The sequence below is a fragment of the Oryza sativa genome, chromosome 10, assembly GCF_034140825.1.
Source record: "Oryza sativa Japonica Group chromosome 10, ASM3414082v1".
In the NCBI taxonomy this organism is placed as follows: domain Eukaryota; kingdom Viridiplantae; phylum Streptophyta; class Magnoliopsida; order Poales; family Poaceae; genus Oryza; species Oryza sativa.
Window position 1 is genome coordinate 19,522,250 of NC_089044.1, and position 20,351 is coordinate 19,542,600.

Consider the following 20,351-nt stretch of genomic DNA (forward strand, 5'->3'; position numbering starts at 1 on the left):
GGCAAATCATCCTTGAAATTGACGAAGTCTCCACAGACGCCTCGCTGTTGACCGGTATGTCGTCTACCGCTGAAAGTACAATGCCGTTAAATACTGGAAAATTCGCTCCCATGGGGAGTCGAACCTAGGACCTAAGGTCCTACTGAGGCATCCCGCGGTAGCGCGATAACTGGTCGGTTTTGGGCCAAATTTGTGCGACCAGGGTTTACCTTATCGTTTGGGCCGGGGTTACCGTCACCCTGCGGTAGTGCGGTAACCGTCTAAAATCGTACAAAAATCACATCCAAAATTTCGAATTCAGAACTTGGCGGTTTCGGGATTTCACCGTGGTTACCGCACGGTTTACCACGATATTCGCACGGTTATCGCGAGCTGTGTAGCTGAAATCATGTAAATAAAAAATAAATAGGAAAAAAATCGAAAATACGGTTGAATATGTGTAGAAAACTAAAAATTGAGAATAATTGGAAGAATATGTAGGATACTTAAGGCCTAATATTGTCTTCCTTTTTCCAATTTGTAAACTATTTTCAGTTTTGTCCTTAAATTTGAATTTAGCTTACTCTATTTCAAAAAATTTCTTCACCATTAGCAAGTACAAATCAAGAACTATATCCATGATTTTTTTTCCAATTTTTTTTTTCCAGAATTTTGAATTTGGTCAAAATTCATCTAAACCATATCGCCGGTTTCTCCTACCGTACCCCCGCGGTAAGCGCGATAACCGCCGCGCGATAAGTGAAACTGTGCGACACTACCGACCGAATTTGTGCCAGGTTTAGGCAGATTTTGGGACCACTTTGGGCCTAACTCACAGGTGCATTTGGGCTGAAATTACAAACACTGATGGGATGAATTTACTCTCGTTAAATTTGCCGGTAATTAAACTGAGCAACAATCAAGAGCACATATCAGCTATGAGCCTATCTGTTAACAACATATACTATTCAGTTTCTCCGGTGCGGCACCAAATATTAGCTCAACAATCTGTTACCCTAATACTACTAATCTTCAGGCGCAAAGCCATGTTGTCCCCCCAACGCGAAATCAGAGGGAAGCAAACGCGTAATTTCTTCAGAAATTACACCGATTCACTCCTATTACAGGACACTGAACTGCACGCCTCGTATTATAGGACACTCCTCTGGTAGCAAACGTCCAGCCTTGCAAGCACACCACCATCCTCCCATTAATTTCTGATATCAATCTGCCAAAAAACATGCTTGTGATCGAAACTAATGCATCATCAAATTAGTAGTAGTAGGATGTGACTTCGAATATCCAATTGATATCATAAAAGATAAACAATTTATCTACCCGAGATATGGACATCTTGATTAAATGGAAAGTGCAAAGGACTATCAAACATAACTGGCATTCAAACATTTGAAAGCAAAATGCCCAGCGTTTCAGTTACTTCCGTATTGTAGGTTACTGTTTCAGCTTTCAAGCTATTGACCCAGCAATGTCATGCCTGTAGCCTGCCTATAAAACCAAAATAAACTTTTCTGCATGCATTGTTGGCATAATCTAAACAAAATTTCAGACTTTCCGTAGCAATTTTGGATGCAATCAGCCAAAGGATATTTGAAGTCTATACATATTAAAAGTAAGCAGCTTATCCAAACCTGCTTAATTAATTTCAAATTTACAGACAAGTGTCTGCAGAACAAACATAAAAACTAAAAAGGACATTTTGAGCGTTGCCTTCTTCTCTAACAACTAATGGTTAGCTTGGAAGAAAGCTAGTATTGCTAATATATACATGTATACTTCAAGCTAGTATGGAGTTTTATGAATTCAAAAACTGAAAATGGACAGTTTTGCATCGGCAAAAGTAAATTTAATAGCATGCACCTCCTGACTGACAGCTAACCAAATTTGAAAACAGGCACTAAAAACCATTGGCCAAGATTATATAGCAATGCGTGGGAATCAATTTACACCGAGAAACATGCTAACATTTACACCAAAAACCGGTGGAAAACCTCTTGGAAAAGAGAATAAAAAACAGGCACTTAAAAAATATAGCTTGGTGGCGACATTGCTTCTAAGTTCTAACTGCCAAGACGTGTGTATATTTTATAGTCTCTTGGTTAACATGAACTAAAACAGACATGAGGTGATCTGCTTGCTATTTACACAAACAGAGAAAAGATACCTCCTCTAGTACAACTGTAGAGTGTAGTAGAAAAGAATTCCAACTCAGAACTTCAAAGCTGCAAAAAGCTTCGAAGCAGTTCAAAGATTCTATAGAAGCCTCGTATTTTTCAGGGAAAAACCTACGATATTCTTGATATTTGCTCCCAGACGATTGGGGAAGATTCTAACAAGAAGGAAGCAGTGGATGCTTCGAGGGAGAAGTGCTTCTCATCAATCATGAACAGGTAAGTGCCAGCCCTGGTTATATCACCCCTCTGTAACAGTTTCCTAACAATGGAATTTAGCATGCGGGAGTCGGCGGAACAGCCATTCTCCTCCATTGAAAGAAATAGATCATCCAATTCTTCTAGCGACCCCTGCTCTATAAGATTTTCTGCCATTAAACTGTAGGTCCTAACATCTGGCACTAAACCGTTAGCCGAGTGAGCAGCAAACAAATCCTTAGCTTCATCCATTCTTCCACATTTAAGTAAGGCACCAATCATAATGTTAAAAGTCCTAGTCTCCAGCTGTAAATCCGTCAAACATAGGTTCTGAAACATTCGAAGTGCCTCGTCAGTGAGATTGTTTTTGCAAAGTCCATGAAGGATTATGTTGTACGTGCTAAGTTCAAGCTGTGTTCCACTTTTGGTAATACTGACATAGAGTTCTTTTGCAGCAGCAGTTCTTCTGGTATGAAATAAACCTTGCAGAATTATGTTATACGTAATAATATTAGGACTAACACCACTGCTCACCATCTCTTTGAAAAGAGCTAATGCGTCATCCATCCTGCTAACTCTACAGTAGCCATTAATCAAGGTGCCATAGGTAACAATATCAGGTTTCACCCCAACTGAGACCATGCTGGCAAGTAACTTCGTTGCTTCATCCATCTTACCAGCTAAGCAGCATCCATCGATGAGTGTATTGTACGTAATGATATCGGGCTTCACACCAATTCGTACCATCAAGTCAAAGAGTTTTTCAGATTCTATAACCCTCCCTTCTTTGCAATGACTGTCAATTATTGAATTAAAGAAAATAGTGTTCAGACAGATGCCTCGATCCAACATTTCAAGAATTAACTCTTCAGCCTTGTCCCATTTGTCACAGGTGCACAGACCATGAATTAGGGAGGTATACACAATAATGTTAGGGGTTAGTCCTTCATCGATCATCTGCTCAAAATAAAGCATAGCATCATCTACACTGCCTGACTTGCAAAGTACATCTATAACTGTTCCATAGCACACTACATTCGGATTCAATCCATGCTGCCTCATTTTGCTGAATACAAGCATTGCCTGATCTACTTTCTCTTGTTTAGCGTATGCACATATTAGAATGTTGAATACATGATGATCCGGTTGGATACCATTTCGTACCATCAAATCCAAGAGAGCATGCATCTCAACAAGGGCTCCTTTGGTAGCATACCCCTGAAGCAGGGTACGATAGGTAGCAATATCAGGCTCTAGGCCCCTCTTGGTCATAGAATCGAAAATCTTTCTAGCTTCGGTGGATCTTCCATTCTTGCAAAGATAATTCATCAGTGAACTATAAGTAACAACATTTGGTTCGACGCCATCACTGCGCATCTTTTTGAGTGTTCCAATAGCCTCTTTTGGCTGCCCTGAAGAGCAATATCCATGCAGAATACTATTATATGTCATGCAATCAGGCATGACACCATTCTTAACCATGGTGTTAAGTACCTCCATGGCTTTGTCCATAGCTTGAGCCTTGCATAACGCAGCAATAATAGAGCTGTAGGTCACAACATCTGGTAAAATCCCCCGGTCCAGCATTTCATGGTATGTACTGTAAGCTTTGTCTGAATCCCCCTCTTTGAAGAAGCCATTGAGGACAGTGTTATACGACACCACATCAGGTGGGCTACCTCCTCCTCGATCATCAGCCATCATGTGCAGCAGCTCGAGAGCTTCTTGGCTTCTGTTCTCATCACACAGACCCTTGAGAAGATTATTGTAGGAGAAGACATCTGGTATGCAGCCGAGCTCGGTCATTCTGCGGAGCACTATGTCCATTGCGTCGCTCGTCCTCTTGTCGGCACAGAGGCCCTTGAGCAGAGGAGTGAAGGTGATGGCATCCACTCTAAATCCCTTCTTGACGACATTGCCCAAGGCCGCGAAACCGAGGTCCAAGCGGCCCGCACGGCAGCAGCAGCCGATGAGGATGGCATAGGTGTGCACGGTGGGAGTTACCTTGCCGGCGCCGGCTCGGGCCATGCGGTTGTAGCGGGACACGGCGGCCGCGGGGCTGTGACGCGCGACGTCGGCGAGGGCGCGGTTCAAGCCGTAGATCGAGGCGCCCCTGCCACGCCGGAGCAATTCGTCGAACACGTGGCGTGCGTCCTCGGCGCCACTGCCCCCCGCGCGGCCTCCTCGCCCTTGGATCGAGCCCTCCGAGCGTGGGACGCCGCCGCCGCCACCGCCGCGCGGGCGGGTAGGGACGCGGCGCGCCATGCCTGCCCCCGCGGGCGCCAGGCCTGACGGACAGCGGCGAACAGATCAGCGCCGCCGCGGGCGCCAGGGGAAGGGAGGGGTGCCCTCACGTTTGATGCTCGAGTGAGGGCAATGCTTTTATCCCTCACTCCCATGTTACAGTACTAACATTGAGGGGGTGTTTGCATAGCAAGGGTGAGTTCTATTTCTCCAACTCCAACTTCAGCTTCCTCGTTTTCCGTTAGCACGCTCTTCAAACTATTAAATGGTATATTTTTTTAAAAAAAATATCTATATAAAAGTTGTTTTAAAAAAGAAAATAAATCTATTTTTTAAAATTTATAATAGTTAATAATTAATTAATCATGTGCTAATAAGCTTTCTCGTTTTGCGTGCCATAAAAATTTGTCTCTAGTAGTTCACATCAAACGGGGCCTAAATTTTAGTCCTTGTCACTTTGGAAATTTAGGCGCTAATTAAGAGTATTAAACATAGACTAATAATAAAACTAATTGTATAAATGAAAGCTAATTAGCGAGACGAATCTTTTAAATTTAATTAATCCATAATTAGCATATGTTTACTGTAGCATCACCCCCTGACTATATATCCTCCCTCCGTTTCACGTTATATGATGTTTTCCAGGTGGTGTTTAGATCCAGGGACTAAAAATTAGTCCCTGTCACATCGGATGTTTCGACACTAATTAGAAGTATTAAACGTATACTAATGACAAAACCCATTCCATGATCCTGGACTAATTCGTGAGAGGAACCTATTGAGACTAATTAATCCATGATTTGCCTAATCAATGTTATAGTAAACATGTGCTAATTGTGGATTAATTAGGCTTAAAAAATTTGTCTTGTGGATTAGCTCTCATTTATGCAATTAGTTTTATTATTAGTCTATGTTTAATACTCCAAATTAATGTCCAAACATCCGATATGTCAGAGACAAAAAAAATTAGTCCCTCGATCCAAACACATATAGTCTCTCCGTCTCAAAATAAACCAACTTCTAAAGTTTAAAATTTGTTCCAAAATAAACAATTTCTAACTTCTTACCTACCATCCATCTGTAAAATCGAGAAGTTTTATATCTTCAATAACCCCCACCTACCCACCCATCAATATAACTTTGCTATTAATTAGGGGTACTTTGTTCCTTTGTTTATCCTCTTATATCCACATTGGACTTTTTGTGAGACAGAGAGAGTACAATATAAGAGATTTTAAAGGAATGTGACACATTCTAGTACTACGAATTTAAATAGTGTCCAGATTCGTAGTAATGCGATATGTCATATCCTCTAAAATCCCTTGTATTATGTGATAGAGGAAGTGTAAAACATATGCATAAATCCACACGTAAATCTATTCAAAACTCAACACGATTTATAGTGCGAAATAGGGGAAGTAAAAAAGAATACACCAGTATTAACAAACATTTTCATTAAATCTATAATTAAAATAGCTCTTAATAACGTATTTATTTTAGTATTGCAACGTTAAATCAGTTATTAAATCCATAATTAAAATAGGTCATGAGAATGTATTTATTTTGTATTATAAATGTTAATATATTTTTCTATAAACGTGATGTAAAAACCTTGTTATATTTAGAACAGAGGGAGTACCTAGCAAAATCACATATTTTTGTGGATCATTCTCTATTATTTTTGTAAGTATCCTCCTTTCAGTTATTGTGCAGTTTGTAACTTCAATATCCCTATGACATCCTTCGCGGAAAAACGTCAGGATGGTGTTCACTGACAAGTAGTACAAAATTTGGCAAGAGAGAGAAATACTGCTCAACAATGGCACATATTAATGGGGATTGCAGGCGCGTGGCCTGTATATATCATATTCAACATTATTAATACGGACCAAATGATACAGGCTATTGTCTAACCAACCTGACACCAATCGATATTACACCACCTCACTTTGTAAGCAGTACACCATAAAACGTAATTCACATATGCGCAGTCTGAAGAAAAATAAAAAGAGGCACACAAACATGTTCTGCCACATCCCAAAACCATCTCTCATTGAGGCCTGTAGTAGCTGCTCTGGTGAGGAGGGTAAGAACCCTGGGCATTGTACGGTGGCTGAGGATATGGCGGCTGTGGCTGCGGCTGTGGCTGATGTGGATTGTAGTACTGCCCGCGCCATCCTCCAGGATATGCTTGTTGGCCATAGTCATGGTTGGGAGGTTGCTGGTGTGGTGGCTGTTGGTAGTGACCAGGGTGGGGCGCGCCATAAGGTGGCTGTTGCGACGGCGCACCATATGGAGGCTGTTGCGGTGGCGCGCCATAGGGCGGGTATGGCTGTGAGTAAGCAGGTCTTTGCTCGGGCTGAGAGTACCCGGGTCTTGAATCGCCTCCGGGTGGAACACCATATGGGCCCTGAGCATGGGGAGCATGCGACGACGGTGGTGGTGGTGATGGACTGTTCTGATCTGGTGGCACAGAAGTATTCCTCTGCATGCTTGCTTGGCTGGAAGAAGATGAGAAGCTGAAACCTGCTAGCTTCTTCTGCACATCTTCGATCATTTCACGGCATTGAATGTTTCGGGTCATTATGAAGTCACTGCACTGCTGCTTTATTTTGCCAATTGCTTCCTGCACAAAAGGACCATTTCAGGATATAAATACATATACAGTGGTCCTCCTACATACAATGGTAACTGTCATCATATATATCCTAACTACAGTAGAAACAGAGACGCGCATTTACCTGTAATGTCACATAAAAATTGAGGCCTTCATTAATGTTCTTCTTAATATCTCGGTATTTAGCAACAGCCGCAGCAATTTGCTTGTAACATCTCTCACGAGCAACTGAAAACATGCTTCACAAATCAGGCCTACACAGCTCATTGCTTACAAACCAGGATACATACTTAAAAACACTGATTGTGGTACTATTTACATGATAAAATAATTGTAAATTAGAATTAAAGAGACCAAGTTCCAGCATCAATGGTTCTTCATATCTTAAATTGAACTAGAACTAGGAGGAGAAAATGTATTCAACGAAGAAACATAATTGAATGGTTAACAGAGAAAAACACATGCATACAAACAACACAGCATTCTGTTGTTTTAGCTAGCAGACAATTTGATGACTAGGTATGTGTATATATAAGTTCCCAACCTTATTGGTAAGTGTAACAGAAATAATTATCCCACATCCAAATCATTAGTTGCTACCTAAGAATGGGCAAAAATCCAGCTATCAAAGTCACTAAGCGCACAATATAATCCATTGATGAATAAATCAGAAGGGATACCTTTGTAATCCTCTAGGTTGAACACCGCAGCAAACTGTTCATTTTGTGCCTGTGCAGAAATCCAAAATATAAATAGTGTTAGACATAAGGACGAAAGAACATGAAATACAGTATAGTTAACTCTTCAAAATATTTTCTGGTTGTTCTTTCTTTGCTAATACCAACTAAACCATTGATGCTATTAGACGTTTAAAAATTTCAATATAATTACATTTTTTGGGGGATGTCTATCTAGATTTTAGCAGAAAGGTGTTTACATTGAACTTCTAGAATAAGAGAATTGCAAAGGTGGACTATATCAATCTTTATCAGGAATGGTGGCTTACCTGTATTTGTAGCAGCAGTTGTTCTTGCGCCACAATGTTATCAGCTATCTCAGCACAGACAGGATCATACTTTGAAATCTCCTTCTTAAAAAGATCATCGTGTGATCCAACACCGGCCATCAATTTAGGGAGTATGTCATCCTGATAGAAATATTTGTATGTCATAATTCTAAATGAACATGATGGCATCACAGGTTATATGTGTCACTATCAGTCATGAATACAGATATTGAATTCGACCGTTACAAGGTGCCAAGGACAAACAAACTTTGAAAAGAAAATGCAAGACCTCCCTGAAAACTTGTCAAGTGGAAGTTAAACGGAGAGCACATGTATAGCTTTTAATTGGTTCCTAGCAGGTTATCACATACACGTACAAGCATAGGACTCCAAGAACACCACATATCAGGCATGAACATGATCCATCCATAGTGAAGATCAATGGGCAACTGGTTGTAAACTAATTTTATTGCCAGTAAAATGCAGTAAAAAATAATGAGTAACACTTCAGGAGATAGGTCCATACAAAGGAGAGAGGGGGGGGGGGGATGAAGCGATCGCAAGAAGACTAGGTTCAAATGTAAAAAAAAAAAGAGTGATGCTATTTGTGGAAGGGCTTGTGAGCCCTTGGTTGCATGGCTGGTTTTTTTCCTTCTTAATGAAATAAAGCAGCTCTCCTGCATTCTAAAAAAAAAGTAAAAACATGGATATTTCCCTAGTATGCACATACGACCAAATGTAGAAGAATCAGAATATTTGCATGAGCTTTTAAACATAAAACAAAAGTCAACTACATGATTATCAACAAGCTAATACTGAACAAAAGAAATTCCTAATCTGTCATAACATATGTCTGGGACTTATAGTAGTTTATGTACACGATATCAAAATAAGCAATAAAAGATAGTACCTTTCTCTTCATTTCTTTAAGCATGTCTTCAAGACCTGCTCTCTGTGCTCCTAGAGATTCTAGTTGCCTCTGTAAAAGCACATCAAATTGGTTTTTAAGTTTTAAAACAAGTGAAGCTTTACATCAAACTTGCCAGCTAACAAAAACAATGTAGATTACCAAGCTTTGTTTAAGGGCTCCAACAATAGCATCCTCATTCCCATCCAAGGACATAATAGGCCTAGAAATACTCGGTAGTGCAGACTCTATCTGCAATATATAATAGCAATATGTAACAGACCAAATATGAAAAAAAAAAGAGTGTAGGATTGAATAACATCATTGAAATTCATAATGAAGCATATCAAGAAAGACAAGTTGAAGAAAAAAAAAACAAGAACACTATCTAGTATAATGTATTTTTAACTCTCACCGGTCTTCTGTCAAGAATAGATATCAATGGATAGCTCTCCTTCAAACCTCGCTCAATCTGAGAATCACTATCACCAGCTGTCTTAAGATTAGAAGCAAACAGATTCAATCGGTCTTGAATGTTTTTTGTTAGGGTGCTAGATTGAGGTCTAGTCCAACGACTCCCGAATTGCGTCCGAAACTGAGCATCTTCATTCGCCTCCTTCTGCAGCATCTCTTCGGTCTGAACAAGTAATTCCTGATTGACTCTGCTTAAATCCCTAAGCTGCTGCAACTCCGCTTCCAATCCAGCAGGGCCTCCGCTTATCTGAACAGCCTCAACGTCTTCCTTCAAATCTAAAGGTAAGGTGATATTACCTTCTAATGAAAGAATGGAATCGGGCAAGTCCATTTCCTTCAACCTAACTCTAGTGATCTCACTAGCTTGCTGTAATTTCTCCGCTTGAGTCCTGATGATGTTATCTACCATCTCAGTGTACTTGGAAAGTGCTTTCATGCTTCCATCAGGCACAAGTGATGAAAAAAGCCTCTCTTTGCTAGCATCTAGAACTTCAGCCAAAGATGTAGGCTTTACAAGTGATGCTGCAGGGAGCGCGCCAAGAGAACTAGCATCCGGAACCCTCATCAGATAAACACGGTCATTCTCTTTCATAGCCCTCTCCAAGTTGGTCTTCATATTACTCTCCAGCTTATTAACAGAATCAAGAAGTGGGGCAGCAACTCCCCTGGCCACCTTCTTGGCATCTGCCAAAGCGCTAATTCCAATCTTCAGACGTGCAATTTCCTGTGCAATTTCTTCTTTCTCGTGAAGATCCAAAGAACACCTATAGCAAGCATCAGCATAGAACTGAGCTGCCTTCAGCTGGACATGAGAAACCCATGTCTTATCAAAGTGCTGACTGAGAGGAGCTGCGCTAAGAGCTGCATAGGCTTCTTCATAGAATATGCCCACCTGAAAAAGGGACATCCACAAATCAATCCAATAGCACATCTGACACCAATATTACAAAAAGGTGAAGAAATATTTGTATCTTGAATGTTTGTAAAAGCAGTAAACCCTGCAAATTGTACTTTATTTAATCAAATAAACTGCAAGACCTAATCTAGCTTCTATTTACCACCAGGAGAGACACATGAATGCTACCAAATCAATCATATTGTAACCAGTCAGTTTCATTTAAAATATGATCACTCCATGGGATGATGCCACAACTCAAGTTTATCATGCTATCAAGACAGACTTCATGCCCAATGGTTCACCAATCACCATAGCAAAGTCCAATTATTATTATCAACACTAAAGATAGCATCTAAAGGAGCACTTATTTAGACAAATTCCCAAAACTACAAGTTGCTATGTTAAGTCACCTGTGGATGGTAATTACAGACAGTATCCCCATCAAACGACTCCACAAAAAGCATTCCAAAATACTAGCCACATAAATCGAAATAAGCTCCCTCACTACATTATTATCAGCTCATATCATCGAAATAACCTGAACAAGAGGAGGCAGAGCAAGAAGAGGCTCACCTGCCGGGCAACCTTGGAGCACAGCGCGGGCGGCTTCCCACCGGCTATCACCTTCTCGAAGAAGCACTCCTGCGCCTGCGCGAGCATGAGCTTCTCCAGCATGGCGGCGCACTCGGGGGTGACGTCGACGGTGGTGGCCCCGGCCGCGACGGCCTTGGCGGCGACGCCGCTCTCCCTCATCCACGCGAACGCCCCCGCCGCGCTCTGGAACGAGCCGCACGCGGTCCTGATCCCGACGTCGGTGGCCCGGTCCGCGGCGAGCGCGATCTGGGAGTAGACGGCGGCGAGGTTGAAGAGCACGGCGGCCTTCTCGAGGTGGATGGAGGCGACGCTGGCCTTCTTGCCGGTCTTGAAGGCGTCGTGCCAGGTGAAGGCGAGGGAGTGGACGTGGGCGCGGTCGGAGGAGATGGGGAAGCGGGGCTCGACGAGGGACAGGGCGCGCGCGTAGGCGAGGAGCGCGTCCCGCCTTCGCTCGAGGGAGGACGGGTCCGGGAGCGACGGCTGCTCGACGTCGGCGCGCAGGTCGCGCACCGCGGCGAGGTCGTCGTCGGCCGCGGCCGCCTCCCGCTCCGAGTAGGCGGAGGCGATGTAGAGGCGGAGCGGGCGGTAGAGGTCGGTGGGGGTGGTCCTCTTCTCGTGGATCGCCAGCATCACGTTCGCCGCCGACGACATGGCGGCCGCCGGAGGAAGAGATCGGGGGCGGCGGCGGCGGTGGAGTGCTTCGCGGCGAAGGAAAGGAAGAAAAAAAAAAGAGAGAAAAATTGGGGGAAGTTGGAAGCCGTCCACAGGAGTAGTCAGTCGTCTTTGTGTTGTGTGATGAGGAGGAGGAGGATTGCTTGCTTCGCCGCGTCGGGGCGGGCGCCCCCGCCGGGGGGGGGGCGTCGCGTTGAGATTCGTGCTGGGGCTGGGGTTGGGTCGGACGGTCGGCGCACCGCGTCCGCGTGTGACCGGTACTGGTACCAGCTCCAAATCATTTATACTCGGGCTGTGTTCGGATGCCCCTTTTCCCAACCTCTCTTTCTTGTTTTTCACACGTACGCTTTTCAAACTGCTAAACGGTGTGTTTTTAAAAAAGTTTCTACACGAAACGGAAGTTACTTAAAAAATCAAATTAATCCATTTTTTAAAAAAAAAATTAGCTAATACTTCCTCCGTTTTATATTATAAGACTTTCTAGCATTGCCCATATTTATATAGATATTATGTATAGATTCATTAACATCTATATAAATGTGAGCAATGCTAGAAAAACTTATAATATAAAACGGAGGGAGTAGTACTTAATTAATCACGTGCGTACTGTCCCTAGTTGGGAACTAGCAACTGCGAACACACCCTCAATTCATACAATAGTTATATGTAAAGGTATATGTTAGACTGTACGCACATTGCATCGTGAAGTCTGTGCTGCAGCTGGCTATAAATCTGTAGCCCGCTACTTATCTCTCTCTTCTTTTATCTCCTCGATATATGTTTATAGCTGACTTATAATTCAATATTCTACCTGCTCTAAGGTGATGTTTGAAATAGATGTAACGTAAAACAGAAATTCATTAGCACATAATTGATTAGATTTAAATTATTACAAACTTAACAAATTATTAATTGAAAAAATGCTAACGGAAATTGAGATAAAATCTAAATCTCTTTTGCTACAGCCATGTATCTAGGATTTTTTTTATAAGCTGGATATTTCTAGCAACATAAATTCATGATCTATATCTATGACTACCTTGACAATATTTAGATAATTTATTTTATACACATTTCAAATAATTTTAAATTTTAAATCACATTAATGTATAAACTTTAAATTTACCATGGATGTGAAAGGGGATAACTTTAGACGCACTTTTGGGTCGAATTGACGTTCGTTTTCGGGTCGAAAGTTATGGGATGATTATTGTTTTTTTAGAATTATACAGTATAACGCAAACACTCATAACATATGCACACTCACCCTTATGAACGCACGTGCGCAAACCCTACCCCTATAATCTTCGAAGATTGGGCCGACAAATCATCCTTGAAATTGACGAAGTCATCACAGGCGCCTCGTTGTCAACCGGTACGTCGCCTACCGTTGAAAAGCACAATGCCACTAATTCCTAGAAAATTCGCTCCCATGAGGAGTTGAACCCATGACATAAGGTCCTACTGAGGCACCCCGTGGTAGCACGATAACCGGTTGGTTTTTAGGTCAAATTTGTGCGACCAGGGTTTACCTTATCGTTTGGACCGGGGTTACCGCCACCCCGCAGTAGCGCGATAACTATCTAAAATTGTACAAACATCACATCCAAAAATTCGAATTCAAAACTTGGCGGTTTCGCGATTTCACCGTGGTTACCGCATGGTTTACCGCGATAACCGTGACATCGCACGGTCGCGGTTATCGCGGGCTGTATAGCTGAAATCATGTAAATGAAAAATAAATAGGAAAAAAACAAAAATATGGCTAAATATGTGTAGAAAACTAGAAATTGAGAATAATTGGAAGGATATGTAGGATACTTAAGGCCTAATATTGTCTTCCTTTTTCCAATTTGTAAACTATTTTTGGTTTTATCCTCAAATCTGAATTTAACTTACTCTATTTCAAAAAATTTCTTCACCATTGGCAGGTACAATTAAAGAACAACATCCATGATTTTTTTCAATTTTTTTTATTTTTTCTGGAATTTTAAATTTGGTCAAAATTCAACTAAACCATATCACCGGTTTCTCCTACCGTACCCCCGCGGTAAGTGCGATAACCGCCGCGCGATAAGTGAAACTGTGTGACACTACCGACCGAATTTGGGCCAGGTTTAGGCAGATTTTGGGACCACTTTGGGCCTAACTCACAGGTGCATTTGGGCTGAAATTACAAACACTGATGGGATGAATTTACTCTCGTTAAATTTGACAGTAATTAAACTGAGCACACAATCAAGAGCACATATCAGCTATGAGCCTCTCTGTTAACAACATATACTATTCAGTTTCTCCGATGCGGCACCAAATATTAGCTCAACAATCTGTTACCCTAATACTACTAATCTTCAGGCGCAAAGCCATGTTGCCCCCCAACGCGAAATCAGAGGGAAGCAAACGCGTAATTTCTTCAGAAATTACACCGATTCACTCCTATTACAGGACACTGAACTGCATGCCTTGTATTACAGGACACTCCTCTGGTAGCAAACGTCCAGCCTTGCAAGCACACCACCATCCTCCCATTAATTTCTGATATCAATCTGCCAAAAAACATGCTTGTGATCGAAACTAATGCATCATCAAATTAGTAGTAGTAGGATGTGACTTCGAATATCCAATTGATATCATAAAAGATAAACAATTTATCTACCCGAGATATGGACATCTTGATTAAATGCAAAGTGCAAAGGACTGTCAAACATAACTGGCATTCAAAAATTTGAAAGCAAAATGCCCAGCGTTTTAGTTACTTCCATATTGTAGGTTACTGTTTCAGCTTTCAAGCCATTGACCCAGCAATGTCATGCCTGTAGCCTGCCTATAAAACCAAAATAAACTTTTCTGCATGCATTATTGGCATGATCTAAACAAAATTTCAGACTTTCCGTAGCAATTTTGGATGCAATCAGCCAAAGGATATTTGAAGTCTATACATATTAAAAGTAAGCAGCTTATCCAAACCTGCTTAATTAATTTCAAATTTACAGACAAGTGTCTGCAGAACAAACATAAAAACTAAAAAGGACATTTTGAGCGTTGCCTTCTTCTCTAACAACTAATGGTTAGCTTGGAAGAAAGCTAGTATTGCTAATATTCTTCAAGCTAGTATGGAGTTTTATGAATTCAAAAACTGAAAATGGACAGTTTTGCATCGGCAAAAGTAAATTTAATAGCATGCACCTCCTGACTGACAGCTAACCAAATTTGAAAACAGGCACTAAAAACCATTGGCCAAGATTATATAGCAATGCATGGGAATCAATTTACACCTAGAAACATGCTAACATTTACACCAAAAACCGGTGGAAAACCTCTTGGAAAAGAGAATAAAAAACAGGCACAAACCTGATGGATAAGATCTTTGATCTCTCTCCATTGGGCCAAATGCTTAGCCCAACTCATCAACCGCGGAAAAGATGCATGCTTCCTGAAAGGCACGCGTCTTCACTGTTTTCTTATCTACCTGCCAGAAAAAAGTACCTATTAAAAGGTTTTTCAAAGTAGTGCTCCGAAAGGAAGTGTTGTATTACGAGAAAATATACCTGTTTAACACTGAACAGATTCACAGCTTTGCCTACAGCATCTGGTTTCCCTCCAAGTTCTTCCATTTCCAGCATATCAAGCAGCAGGGAAGACACCAGAAAAATGAAAAATAATTAATTAAATAGTTTTGTGTTACATCAAAGTCATCATCGTCAAATCCCAAGAGCTCTTTATCTCACTTCTCCAAATACTTGTAGAACTCAGGATCCTACAAAAGAAATAGCTTTGCAGCCATCATAAGCAGCTGACAGTAATATAGCCGCACAGGTATGACAGAACTAGGGAGGGAAATGATTAGCTCAAGAAGAACTAATTTCCTGGTTGTCGCTGTGTTAACAATGATGCATACAGATAAGAATTTCAGCAATAAATTGAACAATGATAATTATCATCTAAATTTGTAAAAAGCCATCTAATGGTTATAGCCATCACTAACAGGAAACAGAAAGTATAAATTATTTTTAGAATAAGACTGAGGAAACAGAAAGTATAATGTTAGGGGTTAGTCCTTCATCGATCATCTGCTCAAAATAAAGCATAGCATCATCTACACTGCCTGACTTGCAAAGTACATCTATAACTGTTCCATAGCACACTACATTCGGATTCAATCCATGCTGCCTCATTTTGCTGAATACAAGCATTGCCTGATCTACTTTCTCTTGTTTAGCGTATGCACATATTAGAATGTTGAATACATGATGATCCGGTTGGATACCATTTCGTACCATCAAATCCAAGAGAGCATGCATCTCAACAAGGGCTCCTTTGGTAGCATACCCCTGAAGCAGGGTACGATAGGTAGCAATATCAGGCTCTAGGCCCCTCTTGGTCATAGAATCGAAAATCTTTCTAGCTTCGGTGCATCTTCCATTCTTGCAAAGATAATTCATCAGTGATCTATAAGTAACAACATTTGGTTCGACGCCATCACTGCGCATCTTTTTGAGTGTTCCAATAGCCTCTTTTGGCTGCCCTGAAGAGCAATATCCATGCAGAATACTATTATATGTCATGCAATCAGGCATGACACCATTCTTAACCATGGTGTTAAGTACCTCCATGGCTTTGTCCATAGCTTGAGCCTTGCATAACGCAGCAATAATAGAGCTGTAGGTCACAACATTTGGTGAAATCCTCCGATCAAGCATTTCATGGTATGTACTGTAAGCTTTGTCTGAATCCCCCTCTTTGAAGAAGCCATTGATGACAGTGGTATACGACACCACATCAGGTGGGCTACCTCCTCCTCGATCATCAGCCATCATGTGCAGCAGCTCGAGAGCTTCTTGGCTTCTGTTCTCATCACACAGACCCTTGAGAAGAATGGTGCAGGAGAAAACATCTGGCATGCAGCTGAGCTCGGTCATTCTGCGGAGCACTATGTCCATTGCGTCGCTCGTCCTCTTGTCGGCACAGAGGCCCTTGAGCAGAGGAGCGAAGGTGATGGCTTCCACTCTAAATCCCTTCTTAATGACATTGCCCAAGGCCGCGAAACCGAGGTCCAAGCGGCCCGCGCGGCAGCAGCAACCGATGAGAATGCTGTAGGTGCACAAGTCGGGAGTTACCTCGTCGGCGCCGGCTCGGGCCATGCGGTTGAAGAGCGAAACTGCTGCGGCTGGGCTGTCACGCGCGACGTCGGTGAGGGTGCGGTTGAAGCTGTAGATCGAGGCGCCCCAGCCCCGTAGCGGCAATTCGTCGAGCACGTGGCGTGCGCCCTCGGTGCCACTGCCCCCCGCGCGCCCTAGGTCTTGGGTCGTACCACCCTGCGCGCTGGGGACGCCGCCGCCGCGGGCGCGGGTGCGGGCGCGGGTAAGGGTGGTGACACGGCGCGCCATGCCTGCCGCCGCCGCCGCCGCCGCCGGCGGCGGAGCTGAAGAAATGGAGAAGCCAGGGAGCGAACGACGCTACTGAATATTCCGGCTTGTACGGTCACCGACCTGGCAGTACAGTAATACACCCACCGTCCGATTGGCTGGGCGGCGCGGATGGACGGCCCAGATCGGTCTCCGCTCCGGGAGGCTGAGATCGGCCCAATCGGCCCAGATTGGGGTGGGCCGGACGAGCTGCTGCTGCAGCTCGGGCCGCCCGGAGGCACGCCTCGACGCGAAGTAGACCGGCTTTGCCTCCATGTGCGCCGCCCACGGCCGGTAGTCGGCGTGATGCCGTCGCAGCTCGGGGCTCTCCAGCGCGGCGCTCGGGAACACATTCGGCCGCCGACGTCGCCACCTCCCAGCCACCGGAGCACCAGTGCCCCGCTCCTCTGTTCCCTCTGCTCTACCTGGAAAAAAAGAAGGAAAAAACGATAGGGGAGGAATTATGGGGAGAGAAATTTCGAAATGACGGGAATGCCCCCTCTACTTTTTTCTATCTTCTGGATGCAGCTGATATGTGGGCCCGCGTACAGTATCGTCGTCCTCTTCTCGCCATCGTCCAACGCCGACCAACGCCGTTGCATCCCTTCTAAAATCCAATCGATTCCCTCGCATTTTTCCAGAATAGGCTGAGGGGATTTGATGCTCTCACTTTACTCTTCGATTGCCCTCAAGATTCCATTTTGAAATCTCGATCAAAATCGCTCGGATTTGAGTAAAGTTCTGTGGTAAACCATGTCGAGCACGGTGACTATGGAGAGCCCCCACACCACGGCAACCACGGGCCACAGCATGAGCGCCGCGACCTTCCATACGAACATGGTGGTGAGTAGCATGGAGGCTGCCCATACCGCACACGTGAGCCACGCCCTCGCCGGCGCCGCTCGTAGACGCAGAGGCATGCGAACAGCAGAAGGAGGGCGGCATAGGATACGACGACGAAGGCGACCGCTAGCGTCACCACTGAGGCCGGAGCGAGATGAGAAGGCAAAGGACAGGGGCGGTGAGGGTGAAGATGTGAAGGTAGCAGTCGGTTGGGCCATGGATGATAGAGGATTTGGAGTGGAGCGCTGGCAAGAGGAGGAAGGACAACACTGTGCGCGGGCCTACATGTCCGCTGCATCGAGAAGAAAGGAAGGAGTAGTGGGGGGTATTCCCGTCATTACGAAATTTATCTCCTCTCTTTCAGCCCGGAAATTATAAAATAATGCCTCCGGGTGTCCTACAACTAATTACACAACTTTTGTAGTTTTCATCGACAGTTTCACATTTTTGTTGTGTCTTTCAGTCAATTACATGATTTTTGAGTGTCCGGTAGCAATTTCTTTTTTTAAAAAAAAACAAATCCACCTTTTGAGACAGGCCTCCATGAAATGCAACGTGCCAACGTCTCGAAACTCTCGATTCAATGTAACAAATACACTATGAACAGCAATGTCCATTACTTCAGCTACGCGCGCGACGGCGGCTAGCCGCCGGCCGCCGGAGCTCCGCCGTCGCCGTGCGTTCCTTGCTGCAGGATGTTCTCCAATGGGGTGGGCTGGACGAGCCTCTGCTGCAGCCCGGGCAGCTCGGCGAGCTCTCCGTTGGCCGGAACCGCCATGTAGTAGATCATGCCGTTGTCGTGCTCGGCGCCGGCGAGCTCGGCCTCCACCTCCCGCTTCAGCCACTTGGCGGCGGCGTGCACCGGCGCGCCGCCTTCTTGAGAGGCTTCGATCCCTTGAGCGTCGCCGCCGCCTGCCTCAGCCGCGCTATCGCCACGCCGACGTCTCCCTCGGCACGCCGCTCGCGCGCCGCCCGGAGGCACGCCTCGGCGGCGAAGTAGGCCGCCTTCGCCTCCGCGTGCGCCGCCCACTGCCGGTGGTCGGCGTGCTGCCGCCGCAGCTCGGGGGCCTCCAGCGCGGCGCGCACGTCGCCGTAGTCCAGGCTCACCTGCCTCGCCACCATCGAGCACAGCGCCGGCGGCCTCCCTCCGGCGACGGCGAGCTCGAAGTAGCACTCCAGCGCCTACGCCAGCATCAGGCCCTCCAGCGCCGCGACGCGCGCGGGCGACATGCCCGTCGCGGCGCCAGCGTCGGCTCCGCCCGCCGCCTCCCTCAGCGCGCCGGCCGCATCGCAGAGCGCGGCGCACGCCCGCCGGATCCCGTCCGCACCGCGCCTGTCCTCCGCCGCCGCCGCCCGCGCCGACTCCGCCGCGAGCGCGAACATCGCCACCTCCCGCTCGGTCACCAGCGACGTGTGCCACTGGCACGCCGCCGCGCCCGCCGTACTCCACCTGTGCCATCCCCCCGCCGCCGCCGCCGCCGCGTCGTCCTGCCAGGCAATCCCGAGCTGCGACGACGACGGCGGCACCGCCCTGCTCACCGCCGCGTCGAACCGCGGGCCGGCGACCGCCTCGATCTCCGCAGGTACGCGCGGAGGTCGCCGGCGACCCTCTCCGACGACGACACCACGACGAGGCGGCGCGCGCGCATGAACGCCTCCAGGTCGGCGTCCCTCTCCGCCGCCGAGCTGTCCTGAAGCGTGAAGTGCTTCGGCCTCTTGCCCGCGAACGACAGCATCGGCATCGGCGCCGGCGCCGGCGCCGGCGCGCTCGCCGCGCGTCGGAACGGCGACTTCATGGCTCTCGTAATCGATCGAGAGCTGAACGCGACGAAACGTAGTAATAAAACAGACATATTGCAATGGGATGATTAGGAGTTGGATTAAGTTAAGTAAAAAAGGTGGTAATTAAGTACGTGACGGAGAAGGATTAAGCGAGGCTGCTGTTCTGTTTGTAAACTTCGTATCGTGGCGGGGGCGGGAAGAAGGGAAGCGTGTGGAGTGGGGCCCACACGGCCGTGGTTGGACATTGTCAACGGCTGGAATTTCCATCACGCTGCTTATAATCGGTTTAGTTCAATATTTTTTTACATGATACTTAGTATTATATATAAGTCGTTTTAATTTTAAGTTTAATTAAATTTATAAAAAAACTTAGCAATATTTTCAACACAAAACAGACATATTATCATAATATATTTAATGTTGTATTTAATGAAACTAATTTGGTGCTGTAGATGTTAAATTTTTCTACAAACTTGATTGAACCTAAAGTTTGACTAGAAGAAAGTCAAAACAACTAATAATATGAAAAGGAGGTAGCAGTAT

General features: G+C 44.9%; 3 protein-coding genes and 1 pseudogene across 5 annotated transcripts; 1 reads left to right on the forward strand and 3 right to left on the reverse strand.

The window, feature by feature from the left end:
• Positions 1–1,048: 1,048 nt before the first annotated feature.
• Positions 1,049–4,720, reverse strand: LOC4348998 (protein Rf1, mitochondrial-like; annotated as a pseudogene).
• Positions 4,721–6,417: 1,697 nt separating this feature from the next.
• On the reverse strand, positions 6,418–11,881 carry LOC4348999 (vacuolar-sorting protein BRO1). The gene is made up of 8 exons (XM_015758103.3): positions 11,086–11,881; positions 9,556–10,506; positions 9,303–9,392; positions 9,144–9,212; positions 8,234–8,374; positions 7,908–7,956; positions 7,352–7,455; positions 6,418–7,236 (listed from the first exon to the last, which is right to left on the reverse strand). The coding sequence occupies exons 1-8, from the start codon at positions 11,755–11,757 to the stop codon at positions 6,661–6,663; spliced, it is 2,652 nt and encodes an 883-aa protein (XP_015613589.1). The 5' UTR covers positions 11,758–11,881; the 3' UTR covers positions 6,418–6,660.
• Positions 11,882–13,966: 2,085 nt separating this feature from the next.
• On the reverse strand, positions 13,967–17,248 carry LOC9266167 (protein Rf1, mitochondrial). 3 transcript variants are annotated; one of them, XR_010736977.1, is made up of 5 exons: positions 16,056–17,248; positions 15,507–15,535; positions 15,327–15,385; positions 15,130–15,247; positions 13,967–14,324 (listed from the first exon to the last, which is right to left on the reverse strand). XR_010736977.1 is itself a non-coding variant. In XM_066304701.1 (2 exons), exons 1-2 carry the CDS (start codon positions 17,163–17,165, stop codon positions 15,503–15,505), a joined length of 1,143 nt encoding a protein of 380 aa, XP_066160798.1. In that variant the 5' UTR covers positions 17,166–17,248; the 3' UTR covers positions 15,357–15,502. The 3 variants fall into 3 exon arrangements, 1 of the variants encoding a protein (XP_066160798.1); XR_010736978.1 differs by lacking the exon at positions 15,507–15,535; XM_066304701.1 differs by lacking the exons at positions 13,967–14,324; positions 15,130–15,247 and having other exon boundaries at positions 15,357–15,535.
• A 688-nt stretch (positions 17,249–17,936) lies between these two features.
• Positions 17,937–20,107, forward strand: LOC112936585 (uncharacterized). Its single transcript, XM_066304574.1, has 2 exons — positions 17,937–18,087; positions 18,927–20,107. Exons 1-2 carry the CDS (start codon positions 17,937–17,939, stop codon positions 19,862–19,864), a joined length of 1,089 nt encoding a protein of 362 aa, XP_066160671.1. The 3' UTR covers positions 19,865–20,107.
• Positions 20,108–20,351: the final 244 nt, after the last annotated feature.